The sequence below is a fragment of the Hippocampus guttulatus genome, chromosome 22, assembly GCF_054856545.1.
Source record: "Hippocampus guttulatus isolate MCC_2025c chromosome 22, RoL_Hgut_1.0, whole genome shotgun sequence".
Classification (NCBI taxonomy): domain Eukaryota; kingdom Metazoa; phylum Chordata; class Actinopteri; order Syngnathiformes; family Syngnathidae; genus Hippocampus; species Hippocampus guttulatus.
The window spans coordinates 4,735,227-4,751,232 of NC_141282.1; the positions used below are offsets into that span (position 1 = coordinate 4,735,227).

Here is a 16,006-nt window from a genome sequence, read left to right on the forward strand (position 1 = left end):
TTGCCCTGCAACTTACTTTAACAAATATTCACGAATGAAAAGAGGAAACTTAATGTTTACACGCTTGTTTTAAGAAACCTAATGCAGTTGGTTGCATTTAAGGATATGCTTGTTTAAAAAAATAGTGACCTCAAGCAAGAACAGAAAAATATAGAGAACCCAGCATAGGATTGCAATAACCTTAAACTAACACTAATGCAATAATTTATTGACATTTTGTGTCGCAGTGCAACACGTAAGTGTGTTGTCAACTCACCCTGATGCCCTTCACAACTGTCACATTCTCGTTCTCGTCCGACTCAAATGACACGCGGCGGGTACTGTTGTTGGCTCCCATTGTCACACCGCAAGCCTAAAATCGATTAACTATCTACATGCATTAATAAACACTAATGTCGAGTAGAGCTTTAGCAGAGTTTAGGAGCGTTCAGGGTTACCCGAGGCCCACACGCTGTTGTTCCGGCTTCTCCGGGTCGACGTAGAAAAGAAACTAAGATGTGATTCGTTCAGCTCGCAGCATTGAGAATTTCTATTGGTTGTTTTTGTCAAGAATGGGCGGAAGTCTTAAAAAAAACAGGACCTCATTGGAAGAGATGTTACTGTACACTATTCCATATTTTCAGCTGGTTTTGATTTTTAAAATCCATATTTTTAATCATCACATATTTATATGTTTAAATTGTTAATATTAAAATAGTATTAAGTTATTTTGCCCCATATACAGTCAATCGCGAGGAATTATTCAATAAATCTAATAGCTTTACAATGCATTTACTCAAGAAGAAGTACTTTGCCCATTAGTTTTATTATATAGGATAAACTGAACACATATGGTGAATGACGAGAGTTTTACGAGCTGACAACAAGTGATAATATCAATTCAGAAAATACATATTGCAGGCAAGTGTGAGGTAATTATGAAACAGGGTAGACAGAAGGTGAGGAGGAGGAAGAAGCGGGCGTAGTATTGCCACAGATGACCTATTGTAATTCATTCCCAACACAACATATTGCTTGTGGCTTGGGAAAAATGCCCAGACTGTTGTCAGCTTCACTTTCCACCAAGGAGCATATCTTTGTCCAGTCAGCGCACAGGCACATCTGTTGTTGACATTGTATTATGACTCATTTCGGTGGTTTATTTCTTTTTCTTTGTCTACCAGCAACACCCCCCAAAAAATAACGCTTAGAAGATATATAAAAACGTACACTCCTCCTTCTAAAATCATTTAAAAACATATCTTGAGTATAATCGTCGGCGGCGTTTTTACAATTTGATTGTGTTAGGTACAATAATTCCAGTTCCAAAATGAAAAATTACAGCTTTTGTTTGTCCCAGAAAGTCAGGCTGCCTTGCAAGATAGCAAAGTATATCACAAAATTTGATTTTACTTGAGTACAAAGGCTATCATTATGGATGACAGCTCATAACTCTTGCCGTCTAAACTCAATACATTATGAACAAAGAATTGTTTCTTGAAGTTTTGATGCTACACATACATAACGTGGATCAAAAATACATTTCCAAGTATTTGTGATTGTTTTCCCACCATATACTGTATGTAATTTGCTTTATATCGTGTTTGTACTGCTCCTTTGCAGCAATTTTCAATTTTAGATTTTTTTTTGTCTCTCGCTTCATATTTGTATGATTAAATCAGTAAAAGGCAGGAGCACATTGTGCTCCATATGTCATACTTTTTGTCATACGATTTTGACATTACATTTGAAAAGCAAATTTTCCCTCTGCATTATTTCCCCATGTGTCATTTGTCTTTGTTGTCCAAACAGGCTCACCTTAATTGTGCTTGCCATTTTTCTGTTTGTCTTTTATCAATGAAAAATTGGGTTTCTTGTGCATGGCAGTCAAAGCGCATTCCCCAGGGAGAAACACTCGTCTCTGAATCTATTATGATCACAGATTACATAATGAGTAACTGGAATATGCATCGATGCCCCAAGGCGCTCCTCGAAAAGCCCGAGGCTGTTCTGAATGAAAAGCCTATATAATAGATACATGACTGAATTATAGCCCAATAAATGTTGTGTATGTCGAACAAAGGTTTTTTGGGTCATCTCTGATTCAATATTTATGGTGAAGCAGACATTTTTCCAGGCAAAAAAAAGCACATTATTTGTGTTCCAACACACATCAACCTGAACAGCATGACCTTGGCCCACTGTGATTGGGGACGAGAAGGCCGGAAGATTAGGCGGACTGATAGACAGACGGCTTTGGCGATAACAACTTCAAAATTAAACCTGGACCAGAAGAACTGGACTCCCTTCTTTTTCAAAAGAAAAGCGTGACCGTCTTCTCTCTTTTTTTTTCCTGGCTAGGTGAGAAGAGACCTAAAGATGGGCGACAATGTTATCTCGTCATTCCACCGGCACATCAATCACAGTCTAGACTAGTAAGAATCGACCACCTCCACCCCCACAATCAATGTCCTCTACCATTGCCACCGGTACAGCAAAGATTGTCAGAGATAAAACCAAGCAAAGCCTGGCCAAATCTAACACTGTGGATGCTCTAAATGAAAGAGGCTATTAACGAACTGACAAACACTTGCTTTTCTGCTGCCCTCCCCCTTTTTTTCTTTTTTTTTCTCGTGAGGGAGATATGGATCTAACTTTCCAATAAAGGAGGTTCCTTGCTGTGATCTGTATATTCCTGCGAAAATCAATATTGGATGAAAACACATCTCTGGATACAGGATCTAACATGAGGCACAACAAATTTCATCCTTTAAAACATGAACTGAAATTTTGAAATATTTTTTAAATGTATTTATGACTTATTGTTATTATTTTTGTAATTACTTTAGGTAAAACAAATTTTTCTTGCGTTTCACATGTTATACAGTATACTGTACTTTTTCAAACCACGCAGCGACAAAACTACAGTGTATTTGAACTTCAACTCCCATAATCCCTTAGTGTCGATGCGCTTCCGGCTTCCGATTTGGTTGCCATTGCAGCTGGAAAAGATGTCTGCGGACACAGGACGATACAGGGGAGCTGTCAACAAAAACAAAGACCCCTCCGGTCTTCTAATCTCCGTCATAAGGTATTGTTTGTCACATGTGTTTATTTTGTGAAAAGTTGCGGGAACGCACTCGGAGTCTACTCACGCTAACGGAAGAGCCGCTATCTTCTGCTGAGGCTCTCTTAGTTAGCATTGTCTTCCTGTTTGGCTCAGATAGAGTTCTACTTCATGTCAAAGCTGTTCCATTGGCAATATTACTTTTCGGAGGAATAAAGTTTGTCTTCCGTCGGCTCCCTTTGCTGTCAATATACACATTTGACCCATTTTTTTCGTCTTTGACATCTGTTAAATCCCGTTACAAATCTATCGATCTATCTATATGCAAGGTTTGTTTGGGGTCAGGTTGCGTTTGAGACATGAAGTAACAAACGGTTATCATCATATTTGAATGTGTGGAATATCACATTAAATCCGTCTCGCCATCTAGGACTTTGTCCAGCAGCGATGACGTCCAGGACAGGGAGACAGAGAAGGGTCGTCTCGAGGAGGCATTTGAGACGTGCGACCGCGAACTGGACCAGCTCATCGTCCAGCACTACGCCGAGCTCACCACCGCCATCCGGACCTACCAGAGCATCACCGAGCGCATCACCACCTCTCGCAACAAGATCAAGCAGGTAGGGAATACGAAGTACGTCATACGGACTTTCACTACGCTCCTGACATTGCTGTCTTGCGCGTAGGTGAAGGAGAACCTCCTGTCTTGCAAGATGCTGCTGCACTGTAAGCGGGACGAGCTGAGGAAGCTTTGGATCGAGGGCATCGAGCACAAGCATGTTCTGCAGCTCTTGGATGAGATTGAGAGCATCAAGCAGGTGCCTCAACGCCTCGAGGCTTACATGGCCACTAAGCACTACCTCCACGCCACGGATATGCTGGTGAGTGGAGGAGAATTTTGTGGCTTTCAATAGCATTTCTCCAAGTGGAGCATAAGCTTCTGTGAATCACTGGGGAAAAAAATCAGGTTTATTGAGCGTGTTTGCACAAATACAAATCACTTAGATATAAAAAATAGCACCTTTTTGCATGCCGCATTTCTGTAAATATTTTTTGGTTGGATGTTTCGATGTTGTTTTTTTACCAACTGGAGGCTCTGGGGACTTTGGTTTGCGCTTTTACGCATGTAAACATGTTTTTTTTTTGCCCCCATGCCTTAAATATTTATCCCCTGCATCCTCTCATGATGCCAAAGTACCATTTTGTTGCCTTTCAGTCTTTCAGTGTGTGCTGTTCAGGTGCGCCCGCCTTCATTCGATGCACATTTTGACACACTCGATTGTGGTGTCTCTTTCCCTCTGTTGCTCTCCCACACATCCTTTCCTCCGACTTTGGAAATAATTAGTCTGCCCGAATAGCGATATCTGCAGGAAAGGGGGCAGGTGGGGGAGGTGGGGGAAGAGAAGTAGGATGGCGGCGGGCACAAAAGGAGCCTCTCCAGCGAGGGTGGAACGAAGCGGAACTTCTTTCCAACCCGCGCTCGCCCGGCCGCTTTGACGCTTTTCGAAAAGGAGTCGAGTGTTCAAAGTCAGTCGGGACTTTGATATCATTGATCTGGGCTGTTCGAAACGGTTGGCACCTTTTTTTTTTTAAAACTTCTCCTAATTCCAAATATTCATGAGTCACAGATATAATTTCCCTCCTCGGTCTTACCTCGAAAGAGGTGGATTAGCTGCAAATAACATGGCGTGTGTGTTTGAGCGAGGCTTATCTATCACCAAGGGTTGACAATTAGAATTCAGATTGTGCACTCTCCTCAACGGAACGGCAGTTTTAAGCCTCCTGGTATTTGGTGAAAAACATCTCCCTCCTGAATTTCTCTTAATGTCCAAAAATGCCCCCGCCCCCAACTGATACTATCCCCGTTTCATTCAGGTGTCGGCGGTGGAGTCGTTGGAGGGCCACCTGCTGCAGGTGGAGGGCCTGGGCGACCTGCGCCTGGAGCTCCACAGCAAGAAGCTCAACATCCACCTGGTGCTCATCGACGAGCTCCACCGTCACCTCTACATCAAGTCCACCAGTCGCCTGGGACACAAGAACAAGGACAAGAATGTGGCGCGCCTTCCGGGGTAAGCGTCGAAAATGCTTCGTTAGTAGTTTCGTCCCACTTTAATCTGTTCATTTTGTGCAGTTTGGATGCTTCAGAGATCCATTAGTAGACCAGACAGTGTTTGTCCGATTGTTGTGCATTGATAGAAATACATCTTCCTTCCCACATCTCGTTTTCTTGGGCTAGTGTTAAAACCCTTTTGTGTTTTCATTTTTTTTTTTCTTTGTGCTCACTGTGTCAAAAAGTAGCCTTCAAAGTGGCGCCTTTATTATAAATTCAAACGAGTGCCAGTTGCCAATTATTTCCTGTATGGACACCAGCCCAATTATGGACCCACAAAAAAAAATGTATTTCTCTATATTTTTCAGGCCCTCTAGCTCCAGAAACTCAATATTCACTGTGCAACAGCACACATGCGCAATCATTTTGTCCAACTAGCGCTCCAATTCCATACGCGGCGGTGTAACATATTAGGGCTAATGCGGCACAGCGACTTTGTTTTGTTTACGCTTCTGTGTTCAGGCATGGCATGCGTGGGTGCCGTAATTATGGTGGCGGTGGGTCAGCGAGGTACAGTGATTTATTATGGAGGGTCAGTCGGTGACAGGCGCCGGCCTCCCTAACAACCAAGCCAGCCTTCGTGTAACCTCGCTCACTTAGCCAGCCGACGCTTTGTTTACACCGCCTGGACTTGAAAGGGCCTAAATTGCTCCCACCTCCAGCTTAAGGTGTGACAAATAGCTCATTGGGAGGCAGTCGCCTGTCCCCACGCACATGCAAGGGGTCGGGGTTAAACAGTAGATTGATATTGTTAGCGGAGGGCGGCCGGGCGGGTTTGAATGCGCCACTTCCTGTTTGAGACGTTTGATGTTTTTGTGTGTTCTTCAGCTCTGCGGGCAAAGACGCGTCCCCCATGCCGGCGTTGGACATCAGCGGCCTCTGCACCCCACGCAAAATTTTGGATTCGTCGCAGTTCAGCACGCCGGGATCAAACAGCGGTAGAGAATATGCACTCGAATGCACCACACACGAGGGAAGAACCATTTTGAAAAAAAATTATATGTGCATCTATATATAAACAAATAAAATTTAAAAATAAGATTTTAGGCTTGACTTCCCCTTTAATCGTTCAGGGGCGACCACCCACACCACATGAAGTGTGATATGTTGAGTGCCGTTTGCAATCATGATAATGGCGTCATTAGCATCAGCATTTGCATGTCATTATGGGCTTGCGGCGTCAACGTGCAAAGCGCGGCAAGTTTGCCTCATTTCGCGCACTGCGTTTGTCACAACAGCCTCAGCCGCCGCCGTCATCGTGTGCGTTTCCCCCGCCGACATCATAATCATCTTGTCCGCCTTTATCTGCGTCGTTTGTCATCCGCCGCCGGTGTCGCCGCAGCGTGGGGTGGTGGCGGCGGCGGAGGGAGCGTTGGTGGGCATTTTGCAACGCTCAAACTGGCAACCGGTGCTGATAATGCACAGGAACAAAAATGGGAATTTAATGAAAAAACATCAAGAGAGCAATACGTTTGTGTCATGCATGCTTCCATTTTTATTTTTTTTCTGACTTTCCGTGTGTGTGTGTTTTTTTTAACGCGCCTAGCTATTAGCTACTTGTTCAACCTCAGATTTTCACGCATTTCTGTGCGCTAGTATTTTTCCCCAAGAAACATATGACAATACCCCATGTCACTCAAGATACATTAGATGGTTGAGCAGGCTCTCAAGCCATTCTTTTTTTCGCTTCGCCGAGCCCGCGCGTCGTCACGTCGGTGCGGCCCATGAGCTCACGCACGCACAATTGGCCACTAATAGATAATACATTTTTATTCGCGGCAGCCGCCCCGCAGGCCCGCGCGGTAAAAGCTAAACCGCAGATTTGTCCAAATTATTCAAAGAAACCGGCAATTAGCGGGCCCGCAGGCGATAAAGTGCCTGTACGCTGGCGCGCTAACAGCTGTGGTCCGCGGCGATGCAGCCCGCCTCCGACGGTGGCTTAAGCGTACCGTTTTGCCTAATAGCATTAGAGCACCTCATTCGTAGCCAGTAATTGTCATAATTATTACGCAAACTGCAGCTGAAACGGGGAGAAGAGGCAAAGGCGACCCCCCAAAGTCCATTAACTTGCCATAAACATGAACTCCCCTAACGTGCTCTGACGGGAAATTGGGACGCCGCTTCTCGTGAAAATTGGAGCCTCGCTTGCTCGCAGTTGAGCCACGAATTTGGTTCAGTCATATTATATTTTTATGTATCGGCTTTGGCGCCTTGCGTTATTAAGAAGCTCCTCCTGTGCTTTGCCGGGTCTCTCTTATTGGAGCATGCCTTTTATAAAAGTGCCTGGAGATCAACGTTCTTGTGATTGAACAAATACAACGTGAATGGCCTTGCATCTCAGAGGCCCCCGTATCTTTTATACAGTCGTAGTGGAGGTGCGAAAAAAGGTGAACGGCACCACGGGGATTTATTTTTTATTTTTTAATCTTATTCTTGCTGTATAAAAATAAGCTAGGTCTGTTTCCCCGCCAGTGCGTGAGCTTCAACAAGACATGCGGGAGTCGAACCAATTAGATCTCCCCGAGGTGGACCCGGAGGAGAACAGCGCAGAGTTTATGGGCATCCTGATCAAGGTACGCGTAAGGAACAGGACAGGATGAACGGGGAACATACAATAAACATCCGCCATCTTTGCCTCAGGCTCTGGCCAAGCTGAAGAAGATCCCAGAGACCATCAAAGCCATCATGGAACGGCTGGAGCCGGAGCTCAAGCAGATAGCGAAGAGGTCCACCACGCAGATCGCAGACCATGCCTACCAGAGAGGGGAGAACGTCGCTCAGGAGAGCCAACCAAGGTGCAGTAAAGAGAAACATTCATGACCTCGCAATGCATTAAGGCCGCGACGTTGCTGCGCTAGCGTAGCGTGCGTGCACGTGTGCCAGTGCCCATCGCCTCATTTGCACGCGGCGCCGCCTCGTCTGCAAACGCATCTAGTTTTGCCACGCGCTCACTTCCATTTAAAGTCAAGCCCGTGTTGCCATGGAAACTCCATCCGACGTGCCGCTCGTCGCGCGGGAACAATGGCGGTGTCGTCGCACGCTGTTCCAAGCTTCCAGCTATGACAAAGAATACGCCGCACGGGTCCCAAGGTATGAGCGGAAAATGCGCCATTTTCCGAGCTAAAGTGTGACTCAAACGCAGCGAGCCCGGTTAATGCAACCCGCCTTCCCCTCGGCTTCTCTTTGAAAGTCTTGTCCTTGCGTGGAAAGCGCATAGTTTGGAAGCATGAGCGCCTGTGGCTACTGCCTGTTCCCGAGTAGAAGGTCACATCGCCAAACAATAACTGCAATTTTAACTTGACTGCACGGATGGAAAATGAAGAGGATGTAAGTGTCGAGCAGATGAATCCATGCAAAATATTCAAAGCATACGCAAACGGGCCAAACCGGAGCTTGCATCATGACTCCGTACACCATGCTGGTTGACGTGTTTTAATGACTCTCTGGCACCCCCCCCCCCCCCCCCCCCCCCCGCAGGCTTCTGCTGGAGTTGCTGGAGCTCCTCTTTGACAAGTTCAAGGCGGTGGCGCAGGCGCACAGCGTGGTGCTGGCCCATCTGCAGCGCATCGCCGTGCAGTGCCCGGGCGGTGCCCACGAGGAGGGCATCAAGCTGTACGAGCAGGCCGACGTCTCTGCCAAGATCCAGGCTGTGCTGCAGGTCAGACTCAATTCGGGAATATGAACAAGCGTGCAGTGAGAAGACAATATTCATGGCCGAACGCTACACTTTTATTTGAAGGTATCGGGTACTCGCGACGGCGGCCGATACCAAGCCAAAACGGGAATCCTCTCACATGCCCACTAAAATGCAATTTATGTTCATACTTTTTGTGTTAATGCTTAGTTGGAATTGACCCGGATGTCACAATTTTACGCACAATCTCACGTCACCGTTTGTTTAGAAACAATAAACAAATATGATGCACATTCAACTACTAGTAACACAGATTTTTTTTTTCCACGCCGAGGACAATAACACAACAAATATAAGAGCCCTTGTCAATCTCCCCACTTGCTGTTGATTATTTCATCCCGCATTGTCACAGGAGTATCTCAATTTCCCGACACCTCTTTAATCTCATTACTGCCGACGACCGCCGAACATCATACAGCGGGTATTAAAATGACTTCTGCTTTTTTAGTGCCCCTGTAGAATAATTTTACCGGACGCCGAGATTGTTCTTATCTCACCACGGGCTGCAGTTGTCGTTATGATGATAGCGAATTGTGATTTTTGTGAGTCTTAACAAGGAAGATACCGTGCCACATTGTACACTTTGATCGATTGCCTTTTTTTTTCCCCCTCTCTTTCCGCTGGAGCTTTAGTCAAGGTGGAAGGAATCATGAATAGTACCAAATACCAGTTGGTGTTAGAGCAAAGCTCTTGGGCTTGCTGCTAGACAGAAAAAAAAACTGTCAGGAAAAGTCGACTAGAACATCCAAACTTTATTTGAGGTGAATCAGATGGCATGTCAATTCAATTCAATTTACATTTCTAGCCTTTTCTGCTCTTTTGCCGTTCCTCAAAGTTGCCTGTGCTTTTGGAGATCACGCAGCGGCATCAAAGTGCGAATTTCTTGGATGTGGACTCCGCTTTGATAAGTCCTCCCTATCTCCGCTGCTGAGATTTTCCTTTTCTTCCCTGGGATATCTTTTTGACACATTGCTCCCATTTATTCCCGTCATGAGGCTCCAGTGTGACTTCCTCATCTCGTTTCCTGATCACGTTTGATTTTGTTCCCATTCACATCTCTCGCCGCAAAATGATTATTTAATTGCTGCGAATTAAATCAGCAGGAGGTCATTTGTGTTTATGTGTAGAAAAATGAATACAAGTCTTGTCTGCGGTCCAAATATGCGCATCAGCCGAGTGAATACGAAGCAAATTGAACTGCGGGCAAGTGCGTGTACAAGACGATCTCTTTTAATTAGATATGAAGAGCCACGTCGCCACCTTGTTCTCGTCCAAAATTTTAATCAATCTGTCATATTTACATTTTGCCCGAGCGCACTGACAACCGGCGTCTCCTCTCCATCACGTCCAACCGCCCGCCTCAACGAAAACCGACATCTGCTGCAACAAACCCACCAGAGACTTCATCCAAAAAAAAAAAAAAAAGCATCAGTGGATGCGATCTCTTGTTGCCGTGCTCCGCGATGTCATCCACCATTTCGCAGCCTGTAAACACGAACGCTGTTAGCATGGCTAGCATGAATACATTATTCGTTATCGTAGGGTTCGGATCCAAAGATGAACATGAGACAAAAGTTCTGAATTCCAGCGTTTATTTCACGGTATTTACATCTCAATGAGAATTTTTAGTGAGCAATCACGAAGTGAGCAAAAGTGTTGGAACGACCCGATGACTTTAACACACTGTTGCAGTCTTCATTCAAACCGCTTTTTCTGCAGCCTCTTTCTTTGCTTCTGGGTGTTTCTACCGACGGTCCCCTCTTCGGGAGCGAAAATGCATGCCCTATTGAGTTAAGATCTGTGATAACTCTTTTTTAATGGCGTGTGCGGGGGAAAACGCATGCGCGGAATTGTACAAATTTTCGCTTTGGACTGAAATCAGTTTGGTACACCTAAAAAAAAGAAAAAAAGTTGCACCAGTGCGACCAGCCAGTCATTCATTCGCTGCCCCCATAATCACCCGCTTATCGCCGTCCGTCCTCTTTCTCGTCAGAGCGCCTCCGTGCGTCTCTTTTTTCGTCGCCATCCGGTTAATTGCCTCCAAAGTTCACACCGTCAGCGGGCTAATGCAATTTAAGTGGGGTCGAAAGACCCTACTTCTTCTAACGGGAACGTTGGCATTTTCAATCGTTTCTCTTTTGGGTTTGCGGGCAAAGGGTGGAGGGAAGAAGGGTGGGGGGCGGGGGGGTTTGCCCGATCATCATTAGTAATTAATTCAGTGACGGGATTAAGAGCAGGGTCGGACGAGTAGCAAACAGCGCCAGACGGCGATTGACACCCATAGATGTTCACTTTCAAACCAAATCACCATGTTTCCATGTGTGCACACTTGAAGGGATGCTATCACGTAACGGCTTTCCCGTGCATGGCGACAGGGTTGCTTTCTCGCTCGCCTTAATTACATCATTACGGGTGGGATGGCTCTCCATCTGTCCGGCCATTAGTCCTGCGCCATTCCTGGGCCCCACGTGCGCCGGGCCGAATTAGACACACGCCTGGGCTAAATGGGCCCCGCTAAATGATGGAGCCATTTGATCACGTTGGTGGCGCTATTTCGGAGCATATGTGTCGCACATCGGTCCGAAGATGGCGGGGGTGAGAGCGGGAAAATAGAACGACTTTTGAAAAATGAGAGGCGACTAGAGAGAGCGAGGATAGAATGATGGAGTGGAGGAAGTTAACTTTTCTCTGTCGGAGCAGATTTGCGATGGGCTCGTCCTATAGTTAGAAGTCGATAAGATTTTTATGAAGGCATGATAAGACATTGACGGATTTGGCCATGGATCATTGGCTAAAAGGAGGACACGGCGCGCCACGGTGGTCATCACACCCGCTCGGTCAGTGGTCAAAAAGTTTTTCTGACTCCCACCGATTGTGATAAATTGCACAGATATAGAAACAGACATCGGTATTCAGTCAACGATATCGTCATATTAGTTCTCTTTGAGCTTTCGGAGCTACTATATGCATCCATGCCTATGTCGAGCAGGTGTTGCTGATGGAGTACCTGGACGTGAAGAACAGCCGCAGCGCGACGGAGCCGTCGGCCCAGCTCGCCTATGCCAGCACGGGGAGCGAGTTTGCCGCCTTCTTTGCCAAGAAGAAGCCACAGCGAGCCAAGCAGTCACTTTTCAAGTAAGGGACCGCGCTCAGCTATTCGAACCACTTGTCACCCGCAAACAATATGATGCGCGCCCAAAGAGTTTTGAAGCCATTCAAAGCTATGTGCTTCAATTTCACGTCGCTTTTCTTATTTTATTTTTTATTTTTGGTCAATCTTCTTCTAGGTTTGAATCATCATCCCATGCCATCAGCATGAGTGCCTACTTGAGAGAGCAGAGACGAGAACTCTACAGCAAAAGCGGAGAGCTGCAAGGTGAGAAGGCTGATCGCGGGCTTAGAGTGTTGATGAACATCTGGAGCGGGGAAAAGTCGGACGGCCGGGGGGGACGGGGGGGCCGGATGAAGATGACAGGACACGTTGTGTGAAAAGCACTGACGAATTGCAAAATGGGGTGAGATGAGGCTGTTGGGGAAAGAGAAGGTACGAGCAGATGGACGAGCTTGCCGATGAACGCATTGGGGGTTATAAATATTGCCGATTTTCCAATACCGTTGGTTCTTCAAGTGGGACTTTTTTTAATTTGAATGATTTTTTTTTGTTGTTGTTTGTCTGTTTTTATTCGTTTTAGCGCAGAGTGTTCAGAATTTGAATTGCTCTCCGTAATCCGCCGGTTTGACGGGGCAGCTAGCACCTGGCCAAAGCAGGTAGAGATGTAACACTGAAAAAGAAAGCGATAGCAGGGTGACTTTGCGGAATACACCCACAGGGACAGACCTTCAAAACCTTCACACGTCCACGCACACACTCTGCAGCGAGCGAGCTGCACAGTCAGACCCAGGAGAATCAAAGCTGCTCTATTGCTCCGACATCTTCTCTCACTGACTCGCGGTCTCTTTGCCCGTGACCTTGAGGTTTCACTCTGTGGCGGTGTTTGCCTGCAGCCACTCCTACCTTCACACCGAAGCCCCTGCGGACAATGAAACACAGGAAAAGAGGCAAAGAGACAGACAGCAAAGCTCTTTCGAACCGAGCGGCAAAAATGCTCTAAATTAGGTAAATTTTGATCTTTGTCTGGTGTCATCCTAAAACGAGGCCTGCAATGATGCAACCATTATCTTGTGACACCCACGTCACTCACCGGGCCAGTCCCCACCTCTTAAAGCCATTCACACTCAAAAGTCGCAGATACTACAGCAGAATGTGGGGTTGGCCACCCCAAGTGGACAAAAATAATAACTGCGCATAACATGCACATGTTTTTTGTAATGCAAAATTATAATGCGACATTTATTGCCTTTAGTGTATCTCCTCGCCGAAATGAGGATAGGAATATCCTTGGATGAAAATCAGCCGACGTATCCAGGGTGCTAAAGACGTGATGCGCAAAGACAATAATGCAAAAGCGTTGTCATTACTTCTGAAAATGATGATGAAAATCCAGGTTGACAAGCAAATAAGCTGTTCCGTTGATCCAAAATCCCGCAACATGAAATACGATGATAAGCGTTTGAGTCACAAACACGCATTCATTCAAAGTACAATACAAAGATGTTGCCGTACTCCCTAAAATTCATTAATCCGGTTGCTATTCTGCTGACTGAATGCCATTCCTTCCTGAGCAGGAAGGAGCGGCACTGATCAACTGTGGATAAAAGGAAAAAAAAACCTCAAATAGGCTTGAAATAACAGCTCACTTTTTTTTTTTTACCCCACCTTCCATCTGTCTGCACCTCAGAAAAGAACAGGGAGGATTTGTCTTTGCGTCTTTTTTTGAGTGGCTGAATGCCTCGAAGCGTTCATAAGAAGATGAGATTTCTCTGGGCTTTCATTTCACCTGTCACAATGTGCCGCGCCGTCCGCAAAGAGCCCGGGCCCCCAGCCTTTTGAACGGCCGCAATGGGATTGAAGCAGTAAGAAATCATTTAGAAAGTGAAATAAGTCCACCGCGTGTGGAAAGACGGAGGAGGGGAGGTTAAAAGTCATTGTTTTCATCAGGGTCTAGCGAAGAAGCCATTAAGAGATTTCTGAGTAGGAGAAATTAGGGAGGGTGACGAAAAAAAAAAACATGCATTGAAGACTTCATCCCGCATCAAATGAAATTGGGAGGAAAAGGCGCCTGAAATGAGAGATGGAGTTGATGAGTTTTCGTGGCAGCGGGATTTACTCGCCGCTTCGAGCTTAGTCAAGTGTATCTCGACACTTATTTGAAGTCGGTCGTGTTAGAAAGTCAGCTTGCAAAATGTCGCGAGTGGAGGGTTGATTGCGGGGGAATCCTTTGGGTACAAGTTTGGCGATTTGGAGTTGCACTCCGAGGCCACAGCAGGAAGTACACCGAATTACATCGAATACAAGAACAAGATTGAACATAATCTGACTTTACAAGACATGATAGTTTGATGATGATTATCCAGAGCTTTTAGTCACATTTGGTGTCCTTTTTGAGTTTGTATAAAAAAAATATTACTGCAGTACTGTTCCACATCACGCCAATAATAAACATTAAATGAACACCGATGGGATGTTAGTCTCCAAGGGCAAAAAGACCAATTTGGGGCCGGGGAAAAAATAAGTCGGAAGAGTCGACAAGGAGACAGGCATATACTCTTTATCCTCTGTGAAGAGCGACCAGTATTACCGCAGCTTCCTCAATTCAGTGCAATGACCAACATCCCCAAACGTCTCATCAGGAGCAATTATGGGCTTCACTTTCTCGCTCAAGGGAAGGCGGTCCCTCGGGGAGTGGGTGGGGGCGGGGGAGGGGGGGCACGTTCAGCTTTTAATCAGCACGTCTGTGCGGTAAAAGGGAGCCAGCAGAAGAGCTATGTTTGTTTTCATATTACTCTCACTTTTGAAATGAACGCGCAATATATGTAATTTATCATTTGAGCGGCGAGCGCCTATGAAAGTAACGCATGCCAACGCACGCCCGGGAAGACATAATTGCCTCTCTCGCACTCCGCCACGCCTCATACGCTTCAATTAACGTGCAGGTCTTTATTACGGCTCCATATGAAGCCATATGTACCGCATTGTGTGTGTGTGTGTGTGTGTGTGTGTGTGTGTGTGTGTGTGTGTGTGTGTGTGTGTGTGTGTGTCTGTGTGTCTCTGGATGTCACAGTGCGGCTGTTTACTTCACACCAGACCACCTCATGCACTTTCAATCACACGTTGGATGAATAAATGATGAAAGTTAGAATTTTCCAGCTGTAGATCTGTTCCCGTGCCCCCCCCCCCCCCCCCCCCCGCCCCACTTCGCTGTTGTGTGTCCAGCCGGCTGATGACAACGGAATAGCCCGTCGGTCATTTTGGAGGTGAAGCGAAAATATATATTTTCTCTTCCCGCCCGTTCACCGCGCTAAGGCAGTAATATATTTTAAAAATGCTATTTCGCATTGTGTCACGGCTGGTCAGTGTGTCGCGTGTAATATTGTCTTGCCCCGGGGAATGTTTGAAGTGACAATCATACCGCAGTCATAAACACGAGCATGCCCGGCATATGCATGCAAATCAAGGCACATGCTCGTGACCCCCCGCCCCCACCCCCGCACCTCCGAGATGTTCGCATCTTCCACTCTGAATGTATTTCACACATTTCTCCTTTTGATTTTCAAAAACATTGGCGCAAGCAATCTAATTACGAGACACTTTACCCGCCCCCAGCCCTTCTGATATGAGAAAATAAGAAAAGTTGTGTGGTGTTTATGTACAGAACCGCAGCAATCCCTCGAGAGGAGGCAGAACTGGGGAGGGCGGGGGGGTTGGCGAAGTGGTGTTCTATGTTAAGCCTCTTTGTACATGGCGAGTCCGGGACAGGAGGTGCAAATGGGAAAAAAAGGCCTGGCGAGAGATGTGGCAATATGTGATGTTTGCATTCTGTTGTTGAAGGTGACCACTTTTGAGCTGTAAGATTATGTCTAAAATAGGGATTGAGGAACACAAGGTAGCGAGCTGCTAGCTATCTTAGCATAGCCTCCCATTGCTAATTAGAAGGTGTTGTTATGCCGCTGCAAGTGGTCGAGCATAGACACAGCAACCAATGCACTTTTAATCATTTGTTGACACCCATGTCACTCACCAGGCCAGGCCCCAGGG

General features: G+C 46.1%; 2 protein-coding genes across 7 annotated transcripts in view; one reads left to right on the forward strand and one right to left on the reverse strand.

Annotated features, from left to right (window-relative positions):
* chchd3a (coiled-coil-helix-coiled-coil-helix domain containing 3a) overlaps positions 1-466 on the reverse strand; it is a 28,861-nt gene extending 28,395 nt beyond the window's left edge. For all 6 annotated transcript variants that reach the window (XM_086103392.1, XM_086103390.1, XM_086103391.1 and 3 more), the window contains exon 1: positions 257-466. In XM_086103392.1, the coding sequence (XP_085959518.1) occupies positions 257-337 (81 nt within the window). In that variant the 5' untranslated portion in view covers positions 338-466. The remainder of the gene's footprint in view (positions 1-256) is intronic.
* Positions 467-2,963: 2,497 nt separating this feature from the next.
* Positions 2,964-16,006, forward strand: part of exoc4 (exocyst complex component 4) — a 48,543-nt gene continuing 35,500 nt past the window's right edge. The window contains exons 1-10 of the mRNA XM_086103419.1: positions 2,964-3,070; positions 3,477-3,666; positions 3,733-3,927; positions 4,922-5,115; positions 5,985-6,094; positions 7,629-7,729; positions 7,797-7,951; positions 8,634-8,814; positions 11,840-11,985; positions 12,138-12,226. Of these exons, the coding sequence (XP_085959545.1) occupies positions 2,991-3,070; positions 3,477-3,666; positions 3,733-3,927; positions 4,922-5,115; positions 5,985-6,094; positions 7,629-7,729; positions 7,797-7,951; positions 8,634-8,814; positions 11,840-11,985; positions 12,138-12,226 (1,441 nt within the window). The 5' untranslated portion in view covers positions 2,964-2,990. The remainder of the gene's footprint in view (positions 3,071-3,476; positions 3,667-3,732; positions 3,928-4,921; positions 5,116-5,984; positions 6,095-7,628; positions 7,730-7,796; positions 7,952-8,633; positions 8,815-11,839; positions 11,986-12,137; positions 12,227-16,006) is intronic.